Source organism: Lactuca sativa, chromosome 3, assembly GCF_002870075.4.
Source record: "Lactuca sativa cultivar Salinas chromosome 3, Lsat_Salinas_v11, whole genome shotgun sequence".
Taxonomy (NCBI): Eukaryota; Viridiplantae; Streptophyta; class Magnoliopsida; order Asterales; family Asteraceae; genus Lactuca; species Lactuca sativa.
Window position 1 is genome coordinate 64,072,364 of NC_056625.2, and position 14,140 is coordinate 64,086,503.

The 14,140-nt window shown below is 30.8% G+C and overlaps 2 protein-coding genes across 2 annotated transcripts; one reads left to right on the plus strand and one right to left on the minus strand.

Moving 5' to 3' along the window:
• The first annotated feature begins 3,794 nt into the window (after window positions 1-3,794).
• On the plus strand, window positions 3,795-5,306 carry LOC111884278 (basic leucine zipper 19). The gene is made up of 3 exons (XM_023880591.3): window positions 3,795-4,050; window positions 4,263-4,968; window positions 5,106-5,306. Exons 2-3 carry the CDS (start codon window positions 4,290-4,292, stop codon window positions 5,117-5,119), a joined length of 693 nt encoding a protein of 230 aa, XP_023736359.1. The 5' UTR covers window positions 3,795-4,050; window positions 4,263-4,289; the 3' UTR covers window positions 5,120-5,306.
• A 5,749-nt stretch (window positions 5,307-11,055) lies between these two features.
• On the minus strand, window positions 11,056-12,969 carry LOC111884307 (WD-40 repeat-containing protein MSI2). Its single transcript, XM_023880620.3, has 5 exons — window positions 12,595-12,969; window positions 12,010-12,333; window positions 11,670-11,935; window positions 11,511-11,606; window positions 11,056-11,440 (listed from the first exon to the last, which is right to left on the minus strand). The coding sequence occupies exons 1-5, from the start codon at window positions 12,901-12,903 to the stop codon at window positions 11,239-11,241; spliced, it is 1,197 nt and encodes a 398-aa protein (XP_023736388.1). The 5' UTR covers window positions 12,904-12,969; the 3' UTR covers window positions 11,056-11,238.
• Between the last annotated feature and the right edge of the window lie 1,171 nt (window positions 12,970-14,140).

Genomic DNA, 14,140 nt, shown 5'->3' on the forward strand with positions numbered 1-14,140 from the left:
TAAATCACTAAATCTATCTTCCATAAAGTATTTACATTTACGTATAATTTGTCTTGTGATTAAATATCGAATGCTTTATTTCATAAAATCAAAATTCCATCGAAGATTGACGAAGTTTAGAAAAGAGTGTATCCACCTTCCTTTGTTTTTCTACCATATTACATATATATATATATATATATATATATATATATATATATATATATATATATATATAGGATTGGGTTATTTGGAAAATAAGAAATTAGGGCATCAAGTGAGGACCAATCAGCATTTGACACATGTAATTAGTTAATTAATTTATAAATAATGATTTAAAGGGTATCAAAGTAAATCGATCGTTAGAGGCGTAAACCTAGAACATTATACTGGACCGATTTTCGCGGTTTGAGGCGGGATCAGTTATGTTTTTTGGGGGGATCAGTTGTGTGTTACAGGTGTAATCGTCGATTGAGGTCAATAGGCGGCAAATACCAAAAGATTTACCGCCCAAGTTATGATCTGATAGAGAATTGAGCGGGATCGGTTATGATTTTTGGGGGGATTGGTTATTTCTCGTTCTATCCTTCTCCGGACGAGTCATAAATCCTGCAAATAGAATCTTCATGTACGTAAGCTGAAGTTAAGTCTCCAATGTTTATAGACATCGTTCAATAATCTCTGAAGAATTAGTAATTGTTGAACCAGAAATCAGTAACAATTGAATTAATTGTAAGATCTGGAAAAGAACATCTAATAATATTTTGGTTTTCAAAATCACTAATGTTTAAAATGAAGTTGTTGCATGTGAATTTTGGTAGGTTGTGGAATTTGTTTCAATGCTATGATTACTTTTAACATTAATTGAAGTTGATGCATGTGAATTTTTGTAGGTTGTAGAATTTGTTAGAAGCTTTTTGGAGTGATCAGAAGTCTTGTCTTTGTAAGTGCCAAAAGTTGTCTTCATAAGTGCTGTAAGTGGTTTATTTTTTCTTGTCTTCATAATTTCTTGTGTTGTATGTGATTGCTGTTAAATGTTATGTATCAGTAATTTATAAAAAGTACAATGTATATGTTCTCTTCTACCTAATGATTTCTCAAATAGCATATCAAAATGTTGACTTAAAGCTTTAATATTCAAATTGATAAATATGCTTTTCTTTTCGATAAACTGAAATCAATGTATTCTGGATGGACAACCTTTGTTGCACATAATTCCCATCAGATTAGTATTTGGAATTGAAATTGCATTCTCATATTCTGATTGTAAATACTTTTTTTGCAAACATAAACAGTTTTAAGGAGAACAATTGAAACTAAGCAAAAATCAACTGGAATTTGTGGGATTTTGTAATTCTGTAAATCAAACTAATACAATCCTGTCAGCAAATGAAACATAGAAGTCACAAACGAAATTGAAAATAATGAAATTGATGAAACCAATTTTAGATGATACGTCTGTATGGATCTGCGACTCCGGGAAAAACGCAGTTTTGCAAAATGACGCAAGGGCGATTTCTGATTTTCTGATTTTTCAAATCGGAAACAAGATTTGAGTGTATTTGTCTAATTTTTTGCAGATGTCGTTGAAATATATGTCAAGATTTAATCGAAATTTCTTTTCAAAACCTGAATTTGAAAAAACGGTGAAGTAGAAATCATTTTGAATTTCAAATTCAAAACTCAAAAATCAAAACTGTTTAGTTTTCAAATTCAAAATCGATTTCGATTTCAAAATCGATTACCAGTTGGATTTCCGAAATTGTAACTGATTTTCCAAACGACATGTTTACTGAAATACCCTTTTGAAGACGTCTTGCGTAATGTTATACGTTTTTGCGTTGTCAATTTCTAATTCGCGGTTTTCCTTTATTAGGGTTTTTCTTATTTTCCAAATAACCCATATATATATATATATATATATATATATATATATATATATATATATATATATATATATATATATATATATATATCACATATCACAGTTAGAAACAGTAAACAATGCAACTTTAAAATTTAATAAAAATCAATTCAAATACAGATAATTATAAAAATAGTTTATGGTTTTTGAGAATTAAAATAAACAATCCTTTTTTGGACATAGTGGTAATTTGTTGAATCTATCTACAATAATTTTAATTTTAGTTTTTTTGAAACATCAAATCTAATCTATTATTAAACTACTTATTAATTCTACCTATCTACAATAGTTTTTAAGTTAAAAATCATGTGTTTGTTTTTTTGTTATTATTCCTCAAAAATAAAATGCTATAATAAATAGAGTTAATATTATAAAAGATATTATTGGATTTTTATTAAATTTCAATTAAAATAAAAAGATTTTGTATTGTTTCAATTTTTTTCGATTTGATCATTTATACTTTTTAACGGATTTGCAAGTAATCTTTCGGTTCTAAACAATTTTTCTCGGATAAACAATCCATTTTTCCGAAAAAAAAACTGTACCTTTTTTTTTCCTAAAAACTTTCACATTTAACAAACTTTTCTTAACAATTTTTTCGTTTTGGCTCATCCTTTTTTTCTTATTGATTCTGTTTATGATGTTTTTGATAATTTTAAACATTATAAACATAAATGAAGCATTTGATTTTTCTCAAAACAAAGAAAAATATATTATGTTTAATTCTTGTTGGCAAAATACATATCAAAATCTAATCTAGTTTGACAATATTTTTTTGGACAAAACATGAAAACTAAAATTATATTTCAAACATAGATTGGAGTTCTAAAATTGTATTTTCGTTTAGTTATTAAAACAGCATACGATATCATATAAACTTAGACCGTTGTTTTTCACCTTCTGTAATCTTTAAGTATCCGCTAAATAAATGTAATATGCATTTTGTAAAAAAGAATTAGATTTATTAATATTTAGTTATGTTTTGAACAAATCAAATGTTTCCCTTAAATTCTAATGTTGAAAACTATTAAGCATACTATAACAATAACAAAAAAGCATGATAATTATAAATAAAAATAAAAGTTGAATCTCAAACGAATATAATTATATTATTATAGATCGAATTATTTTTAAAATTAAATATGTTTCTAACCGGAAAAAAACATGAAATATGAAATTAGATTCCAAAAATATTCTTAAATGTGAGTGATTTCCGGTGAAAAAATTTAAGTTTTTGTGAAAAGGAAATTAAATATTCTTATACTTTTGTTCTTACAAATCTTCATATCCAATTAAATGATAACATATGTCATTTTGATATATTAAAATATCATTAAATGATCATTAAATGTGACACATGTCATCATTTAATTGGATAGAAAGTAAAAAGAATATTTAATTTTTCTTTTTGAAAAAGAAATTAAGGACTTTTAGGATAAATAACAAATACTTTAATATGATATTAGCCTAATAAATAACAATTACTTTATATCGTTTATAAACAATGCAATATGTTTTTTTAAGTAAAGGTGAAATTTGTATTCGCTTTTGTTGTCCACCGCTTAACGTTGGTAAGATAATTTCTGATATAATATTCTTTTATTCAATGGGTCATAACATATTCAAGATATAAAATTAATGAACAGTCATTAAAATGTAGCATCTTCACAATATTATTATAAAAAAATTTAGGTACGTGATAACAATATAAAACATTATATTTTACTTTTTGTATAAAGGAAAAATACAACATCAACGGTGCGTAATACACTTCCACTTTATGCATAAAACAATTGTACATTCAGGGAGAATCTGCATAGACCTGTAGCATTATTTATTTTAATCATTTAGTAGATCATGGTGTCCACCAAACATTCTCCTGAATTTACACATTAGCCCCCTCAAGTACATATAAATCAACCCCTTTAGCCTTTCTATTACTTTTCTTTTACAAAAAAAGGACTCCCTCTTCCTTTCCGGGAATCTCTCTGCCAGTGGCCCATCTTCTTCGATCGTTCTTTTTCATCCATTGACATTGTTATGAAAAGGATTTTCTCTTTCGCCCCAAATTACCATCTTCACCTATCACGCTCACTTGCTTAATTACTCAATTAAACAATTCACTCAGTTCCAGGGTTTCTTTATCGGTAAATTTCTTCAATGGAATTGGTCAATTACTGTGTATTGTTCGATTAGACGATTACATTTGAATTCTGTTGATATTCTTAGCATATTCAGAGATAATCGCTTGATGATTACTTGATTAGTTACCATTTTTTGTGGCTACTTCTGTTTAGAGCTCAATTTGCATCAAAATTAGCTTCTGTGTTGATTTTATCTTCATTATCTGTGTTTCTAGGGTTTATAGGTCACAAATCGGGAAGCAATGGATGACGGAGAACTCGATTTCTCCAACCACGAGATGTTTGTGGGTGATATCCCGAGCAGTGGTTCCATGAACAGCTTCTTCGATGAAATCTTCAACGACACACACGCGTGTACTCATAAGCACACATGCAACCCTCCGGGACCTGATTCATCACACACGCACACATGTTACCATGTCCACACCAAAATCCTACCTGCTACGAGTGATGACGACAAAACCCCTACAGAAGACACCGCTGAATCCTCCGACAAAAAAGGTAAGAATCGTCCATCAGGAAACCGGGAAGCTGTGAGAAAGTATCGTGAAAAGAAGAAGGCGCGTGCTGCTTCATTAGAAGACGAAGTAGTTAGATTGACAGCATTGAATCAACAATTGATGAGAAGAGTTCAGAGTCAAGTAGGATTAGAAGCAGAAGTAGCGAGGCTAAAGTGTTTGCTTGTTGACATTAGAGGGAGAATCGATGGAGAAATCGGATCTTTTCCTTATCAAAAACGCCACCATCCAGTGGGTAATCAGAATTTGAGTAGTGGGTTCTTGTTGAATCCTTGTAATTTGCAGGGTGGTGAATCGATGCACCATGATCTGGACATCAATGGCTGTGACTTTGAGGATCTACAATGTTTAGGGAACCAAGGATTGATGCCGAATCAGTCTACTGCTGGAAGTAAAAGAAAAGGTAAACATCAAACAAGAATCAGATTTTAATAATTTTTTCCAAGATCTTTCACCATGGTTTTAAGTTGATTTGTGTTGATGTGATTTTTTAATACATAATTTGTCTTGATCTTGAATTGTTTTTTTCTTTCATAATAGGTGGTCGTAGATGAATTGAGTACTGGAGTGATGCATGGATCTTTGTTGGTGTACAATAACTGGTGGATTACTAGGGTTTTGTGGTCCATGTTTTTGTATGTTTATTTAGTTTCAGTTTTTTTAATCTTTATGGAGCTTAGATGAATGTTGTTGTCATCCATCTGTTTTGAATAATATATGGCAGCTCATAATTTCTGAGTACATGCTCTACTTGAATTCTATCACAGTGCAAAAGGCCTTTATGGTTTATGATACGAGTAAAGGTGCACAAAAAAAAAAAAAAAAAAAAAAAAAAAAAAAAAAAAAAAACTAACCGGTTTAGAATGAAAATGGTTTCATAGGAATCGTTTTGTGACCGTTTTATGGTCAAAATGACCATTTTACCCTTTATGTTAGTATATACGGTTATCGAATATGTTATGTTCATCACCCCACTCAAAAACACAATCTCGTCCACTACTCAGTAGCATTAGAATGTGGTCCATCTCAGTCTTCCGTAGGCAACTAGGCATTGGAGCCTCATCAACCAACTTAACGGTTGTTAAAGTTTGTGCTACAAAATGAAACTCAAAGATTTGACAACATTACAACTTGTGTGAAATGTTGAGGGGTCCAAGAAAAGCTTGATGCAATAAATCTGGTAACTTCTTTAAGGAGGATGGAAATATCATATTGAGAAACCACTCGGATTTATCTTGCAAGACGGTGAAATTTGGTCTAAATCAGGATCAAGCAACAATGTCAAATCAAAGCACGGTTTGGATGTACAATCAAAGTTTGGATCGGGTAATAAAAACAATGTTTGTGATTCAAGAAAGTTGGTCTTTCGACCTTTTTGACAACCCACGATTGATGGAGCTCATCCAAGAGACTATTCAACTTCATTTTGTCACGATAATTCGTACGACCCTTAGACGTGATACATTGAATATGTTGAATTTGGCTAAAGAGTCAAATGATTCAAAGTTTTGAAAAGCTAGAGCTTTGAGTAAAATTAAAGTTCAATGTTTGGTCGGGGCTCCAATCGGTTCAACTGATTTGTACCTTTGTGTTACAGATCATTGACTAACTTGGCATACAATGAAACATATGACTATGTTTAAATTGTTAGGATATTTGCATTCCAAAGAAAATTCATATAGAATATTGGATTATATAATAACCCTTTTAGAATTCCAAAATATAGCTTTTTCGATATCTTTTGATTATTCGTCGAATAATGGTAGACCTCTCAACAAATACTGGCTGAAGCTTTACAAGAAAATAGATCTTATGATTTGGGTTTACTCCATATTAACATAAATTTTGCTCAAAATGCACATCGTATATTTAACAATACTTGCTCAAAATTATTTGAAACTTATCAATATGGTTCAACCAATTTACATGACTCAGTGACAAACACAATGGTGTATCATCTAGCTTTGGTGATAACCAAACAATTAGACTTTATAATACCTTTAAGAAATGAAGCTACTAAACATGTACGAAGTAGCACCCGTAGTGGCGAGATCAATCCCACTTACCGTTGAAGAAATCACATTCGAAAAATAACACAACATTAATAACTAAGTGATGAACGATCACTACTACTACCAAAACAATAAACGGTCACCACTACAACCAACGACCACTACTTCTATCAAAACAACTACAAAAACATATATTTCCATTGGATATGATTTGTTTCCTCTTTTTAAAGATTAAAAGATTTTGCAATTTCTTTTTTATTGTAATTTTAATATATATATATATATATATATATATATATATATATATATATATATATATATATATATATATATATATATATATATATATATATATATATATATGGTGAGGTTCAATAGAAAACCATAATTAACCAAGTAACCTATCTTTTTTTCAACTTTTAGAGCTTATTTTTTATCAAAAAAAAAACTAAAAATACAGAAATTCATAACTTTTTATCCTTTTTCCAATGATATCAAATTCGATTTTTTTACGTCAAATTCACAATGTGAATCCGGATTCACACAGTGAATCCGAAAAATATTTTTCACATTCACAATGTTAATATATGAATTTAGATATTTTTAGATTTTATTTTCAATAAAGAATAAGCTCTAGAAATTGAAAAAAAGATTTGGTTCCTTGAAGAACCAATAATTATAGTTCTCTATTGAACGGTTTTTGAAATTGTGTTCACCTGGTTTGTATCTGATCAATATCCAATTTCATATGTTCTATTTTTGCCTCGAATCTGGTTGGATCGTATCAAGTTTTGTCCTAAATTGATTTTTCCATTATTATTGTTAAATGTGATTTGAGCATTTGTCATGGAGCATCTGGTTTCAATGGAATATTTGGAGTTCAATGGAGCACTTGAATGAGCATGGAGCAGCTTAAAAGAGAATGGAACATCTGAGAAAGGAATGAAGCCTGTGATAAAGGAATGGAGCATCAAAGAAAGGAACGGAGCACCAAAGAAGGGAGTGGATCACCTAATAAGGGAATGGAACATCACTGATACTCCATGATGCAAGGATGTGCCTTTTTGGAGAGGGTGAGCCACCTATAGACAAATGTGTATCAGTTTGGATGCTAGATGTGCCATCTAGGAGTAGGATGTGCCTCCTTATGAAGAAGATGTGTCACTCTTGAACAAGATGTGCATCTTCTAGCATGATACGCCATCTTTGTGCAAGGGTGTGCCACTTATGATGCTCATGGATGACGTTCACGAACGATGCTCATGGAGGATTCTCATGGACGATGCTCATGGACAATGCTCCATCATGATGTGCCATGAGCATTTTTGATCAGCCATCTTGGTTCATGATGCTCCATAATGTATTTTGTTGATGCTTATGCAATGTATATCAAGGATGAAGGTTCAAGAAATGGTTGCATGGCAGATTGTGATTGGTTGACACATTTCATGGGTCTATGGATTAATGGGTTTGGCCCATTAGGGTTTTAGGTCTTAACCTAGTCTATAAATAGGGATGTATGTCAGTTATTTGTCTGTGTCTTGAATCCTTAGTAAGTAGGCGAATCTCTGCTAAATTGTACTTATAACCTTTGTTTGAGAGCTTTGTGAATAAGAATACTCTCATTCTACCCGTTGACTTGTGTCACCTTAACCGAACCATGTAAATATTGTGTCTTTGTGTGCTTTTAGTTTCGTATGTTGTTCACATTACTTTCTAACAAGCATCATCAGATCTTGGAAAATGACATCAAATCTGTTCTGATTCTTGACAAATGTTGTCTGTTTCCCTAACATTTATTATTCACACCAGACCGGTTTTGAATCGGTTTAGATTAGTATCAAAATCTGGTATGCACACCTATGATTAGAAGGAAAGAACATCTGAGACATGATCGAATGTAACATGTTTGGGGAGAATTCTATTTTTATGTTGATTATTGGATGATTTTGTTTTGTTTAGAACATTAATTTTAATGGTGGTACAACATATTTTTGTGTCAATTGTGTTGGGGTGAGTTTAGCAAGTACTTGTGTTCTTGTCTCTTGGGTTATTTATGTCTTAGGGTTGTTTACGGGAGATAAGTCACTAAGAACATCTTCAACATATTGGATCACGAACAAGACATATTTTATTTTATAAGACAATCTCGAATTCATCTTCATTTTTTACATTAACATTGTGAAAATAGTGTTTCATCTTTGATCGTACTTCATTTTAGAGAAAAAAAAAATAGGTGTTTACAAAAATAGCCATATTTGTAAATGACTTTGCAAAAAAACAAAAAAACATTTTTTCGAAAATAATCATACAAATCACATGTGATTAAGCTCACTCATGATCTGATTTCATGCCTCCTAGATGTAATCGCGTCTATATGGGTTGTGAACTAGGCCCATTTTCAACACATGGGCCGGTAGTATATATACCTAAAATTATGGAGATAACTTTCATTTTTACATTTTCAAGAAGTCGTAAATGGCTCTTAGCCATTTACGATTTAAAAATAAATTAAAAAATATACATTTTATATCTACACAATATTAGGCTGTCATGGGTCGTAGACCAGATAGCAACTCATGAATGTGAGATAGAAATTGGAAGACATGAAATCGTAGATGAGTCTAACTACCAACAATTTGTGTAACTACCTTTTGAAAAATACTAAATTTTTACTATTTTTTGCAAAGTCATTAAGGAATTTGGATATTCTAGTAAAAAAAAAATTTGTAACTTATAAAAATCGTAAAAGCACATCTTCTATTAAATATGTATTAAGGAATTTTGATATTCTATTAAATTCGTTTTTTTTTTTTTTTTTTGTAACTTATAAAAGTTGTAAAAACACATCTTCTATTAATTAGCTTTTAACAAATATGTATTATATCTTATTTATTATAATGATTTTATAAACTATAATATCACAAAGACACAAAACTATAACAAAATAAATTATTCGTGTATAAAATTTATTTGAATTTTTATTTGAATCAATACATAAAAATTAAACTTTTATTTACGACTAATTAAACATATTTAACATTTAATATGATATTAATTATTACATGTCAAATTATAACTAAAATTAACAACCTAAAGTGTTGATATCAAAGGAGTTGAAGTGTGGAACTGAAAAACAAAGTAGGGTCGGAGAACACTGTGAGTCCATCTCACCCAACCAAATGGACAAAACAGTCATATCAAATTATCAAGTGCACATTGATTGTTTCTTTTTTATTTTTTAACGATTTTTAAAATTTGAGATTAGACTTTATTTCTTATAATAATGAAAATCAATTTTTTTACAAATAAAGTTAAAATCAATGTATATTTTTAAATTTTCAAATTTTATATTCCTATCTTAAGTTTATTTTTATGTTTAATATAATTATTTTAGTTTGTTTTGAAATAAAATATTTGTTATATATGTGCTATAGATGTAAATAGAAAAAAGGCTAATATTAAAAATAAAAATAAAAATAAAAAAATAAAACTTAAATATAGAGTTTCTTTTTTTTTCAGATTAAACTTAACTTTACTCTTTTTTTTAAATAAACCTTGTATTTTTTTCATTTTTTCCAAAAAAACCTTCCAACTACTTTTTTACAAGTTTTTTTTTGTATTTTTTTTATTTTTTCCAAAAAAACCCTCTAACTACTTTTTTCCAAAAAACCCCTCAAATTTTACAAGTTTTTTTGAAAAAAAAAATGTTAAAAGAGTTAATTCGAAAAAAATGGAAAAATAAATTTATTTTAGGAAAGACAAAATAAAGTTGCAATATAATCCAGAAAAAACACAATATATAAGTTATTTTATGATATTAACCTTAAAAAATATAAAACATTCCAAACTGAAAAGTTAGATTAAAGTAAATTGGTAACCAACACTAATGCTATGTTTGACATAATAGGTTTTAGCTAAAGAGCTAATTGCTAGCTTATAAATAATAAAATAATAGGTTTTAGCTAAAGAGCTAATTGCTAGCTTATAAATAATAAAATTTGGTAAAACTAGCTGAAAGATATAAAATGTCACAAAAAACCATTTAGATAAATATTATGTTTATAATTAATTAAGAATATATTTGAAATAAAATTTAAAAACTCTTGAAAAACTAATCCAGATAGCTTTAAAAAAAAAAAACACCAAGACAATTTTTTAAGATACTTTTTGGCTTGTCAAACATAACAACTTAAAAAAATTCAAAAAATAAGTTAGCTTATCAACACATAGTCTAACTATAAAAGATAAAGTTGTAGTTGGATCATGTACATAGTAGAAAAGTAGGTTGTAAACAAAGCTCATGTTTGTCCATTTAAGATTAACCAACAAACAAACAAATTTTCATGTACATATTTAGCTTTTTAACAAATTACCATAAAGTTACCAAAGGGAATATGCAAATTGTAAATTGTCTAGAATTGGAGATTAGATGTATTGTAACCAAATGAAAAAACTCATGTTTCTACACAACTAGAGGGGCAAAATTGTTTCTTTTTTCTCTCTAGTTTGTATTTCTCCATTTTTAGCATATCATCCAAGCCTAAATCAGATGGCAAATTTCCATACAACTTAATAGGGAATCTTGGCATGTTCGATACAACAGTAACAATTCAAGACATAAATAAATAAAAATAAAAATAAAAAAAGGAGAAAAAATCTTAATTGTCATCATCTTCACGATAAATGCTTTCAGCCATTTGCCATACCTGCAAAGCATTATCTTCAGCAACACTGGATATCACCCATGGCTTGTTCTTGTTCCATGAAAAGTCAGATATCTTTGCCTTATGTCCACCATGAGAAAACAGAAGCTCTGGTGGGCCATCCTCTGCTTCTCCTTCCAATTGTTCATCTCCAATCCTAATACAAGATATTGATCATAAGATTAATAAATAAATAACTCACCCAACATTTTAAAGAATTTAAGTACCTGTTTAGATCCCAAACCATCAACCTTCTGTCATCAGCACAAGAAGCAAGCACAGTTTCATGGTTCGGGTCCCACTCCACTTGAAACACCTCATCCCTGCAAAACCACATCATCACATGAGATAAAAGTCAAAGTCAAGGTCAAGGTTAAGAAACGTACGTATTGCTTAAAACGTGTAAAGGTGATGTGAGCTTTCGCATGTCAAATAGACCAACAGTTGTATCTGAAGAGGCTGTAGCAAGAACCCATTCATTATATGGATTGAAAGATAAGTAGTTCACTTCTTTCTCATGAACAACAACAGATTGTTGATGTTTGTTTGTGCGCAGATCCCAAATCATAAGCTTGCAGTCATCACCAACAGATCCGAATAGAAATTCGTTCTTCAAATGCCATGATACATCTCCAACCACACTCCCGTGATCCTGTTTTCCTTGTTAGTCAACCATAAATTCTTGAAAATTAAATAGTAAGAGGATGATAATGGATGCTATTTTACCTCGTAGATATGTTTTGCATCAAGAACTTTGTTGTCTGGCATTGTAGACAAATCCCACAAGCAGATTTTGCAATCGTTGGAGCCACTTAAGAGGTAGCCTTCTTTGAAAGGGTTCCATGAGAGGCCATACCCTTCTTTGTCGTGACCTCTTAGTTTAATGTCAGGTTCACAAGAGCCTCCTTCATGATCTAAAGGTTGCTTTGTGGAGTCGAATACATAGACTTCTGAAGAACTGGTCTTTGCTGCAATGATTGATGGAGTCTGAGGCATACACCGTGCCCTGTTCACCTCTCCATCAACATGTATCCTGTGAATAACCTCTACCTACAATACATATACAAGTACATCAAACTTTTTAGGGTTACTTTATCAAAAAGCAGGCGCATAGACTCACAGATCAGACCAGTAATTTCGTCGAACAGTTTGTCTACGCTTTACATTCACAGAAGTTCTTGATACAACATTGACAGGAGTGTTTTGTCCATAAATTAACATGGTCAAATATCAGATCCTTGCTATTCAGGGTTGAGTGAGGAATGGTTGTGTATAGAGAATAAGTAGAAATCAATTGAATAGCTAGCTGACCTTAGGGATTTTGTGGTTTTCCAAATTGCCTTCAAGTGATATCGAATGATTGACCGGCAAGTGGACTTCTGCGACGAGTAGGAAGTTAGGACAGTCGTCGGAGGTGTGTGTCCCAAGGATCAATTTGTGAACGGCGAAGGAACCGTCGGAGTCCAGCGACGGCTCTGACGGGAGCCACTGGACGGTGAGAGACGGCCACTCAAGAGCGTGAGAGACGACGAGATCGTACAAGAAAGGTGTATTCTTCTTCCAGACACGGAATTCCTCCTCCACGTGGTGTTCTTCGCCGCCGTTGTCCACCGTCGCCATCTCTCACTCTTTTCGCTGGATTGTTTTCCCGCGTAGAATTAGGGTCATAGAAATGGGGAGAGGGCAGCGGGAAGTGTTATAAAGAATTTTCTTTTTAGCATGGTTAATAATTACAATATATTTATAATTTTTATCCATGTAAATTATAATGGTTGTTTCAAATAAATATACTAAATTATTTTTTATTTCTGAATTAATAAAACAAATAATAATATTGTATAATAAAATGATAAATTGTTTATAAAATTGTTTATAAAAATAAAACAACCACAATAATTGAAGTAAATTAAAATTTATATGTGGCAAATCAGAAAATTATGTTGTTTAAATAAAAATATATAATATTACAAATGAAAAGTAACAATAAAGATTTATTACAAATAATAATAAAATATGTTACAAGAATTAAAATTCTAAAAACTATTTATAAATTTCTGAAAACTTCTTTATACACAACATTAGAAGTTTTATTTGTAAGTCTATCATCATTGTCTAAAATTAATAATTTTAATCATTTTTTACTTTTAACTCTAAACAAAGCATCATATAATTGGTCATTTCTAAAAACCGGATCTTTGAGAAATAAATAAACCTTAGATAAAGATTGTCATTCGCTCTTGTTAATTGTCATTGTAAAACAAACGGTCAATGGTGTAACGTCCCAAAAAGAAGACTCAAAAATTTCATTTTTAAATTAATAAAATCAGTATTCTAAAAACATTGTCATACAAATCCAGATAAACAGATGTATCAATCATCATGACATATCAGAGTAAATCAAGAAAATGCAGAACGATGTGGTGTGTGCCCTGCAATAATCCCGAGTCCTTCACTTTGGAACTGAAAGCACCTGAAACATAAACTAAAAATCGTAAGCACAAAGCTTAGTGAGTTTCCCCAAGATATCACATACCATACATACATAAAGCATATAACGGGTCTCGCCCAAATGAGTGTAACGGGCCCTACCCTAACTCGCGTAACGGGCCCCGCCCATTGTGATTGGCTTAGGTGCAGTTGCTACCTCTGGTGCACGTTTAGAAATTTGAACACATAAAGTTTCTAGATCCGGTTGGCAACAGACCATAGATGTGATCGAACGATAGCATCATAAAGCATCACACATTATTTAGCACATAAAAACATTTTAGGCATCTTCCCTAGATAAGCTAGTATTTGTGTCTATTCAGGTGTACTACCTAAAATATATTAGACACACTCCTCATGATCATCGCTT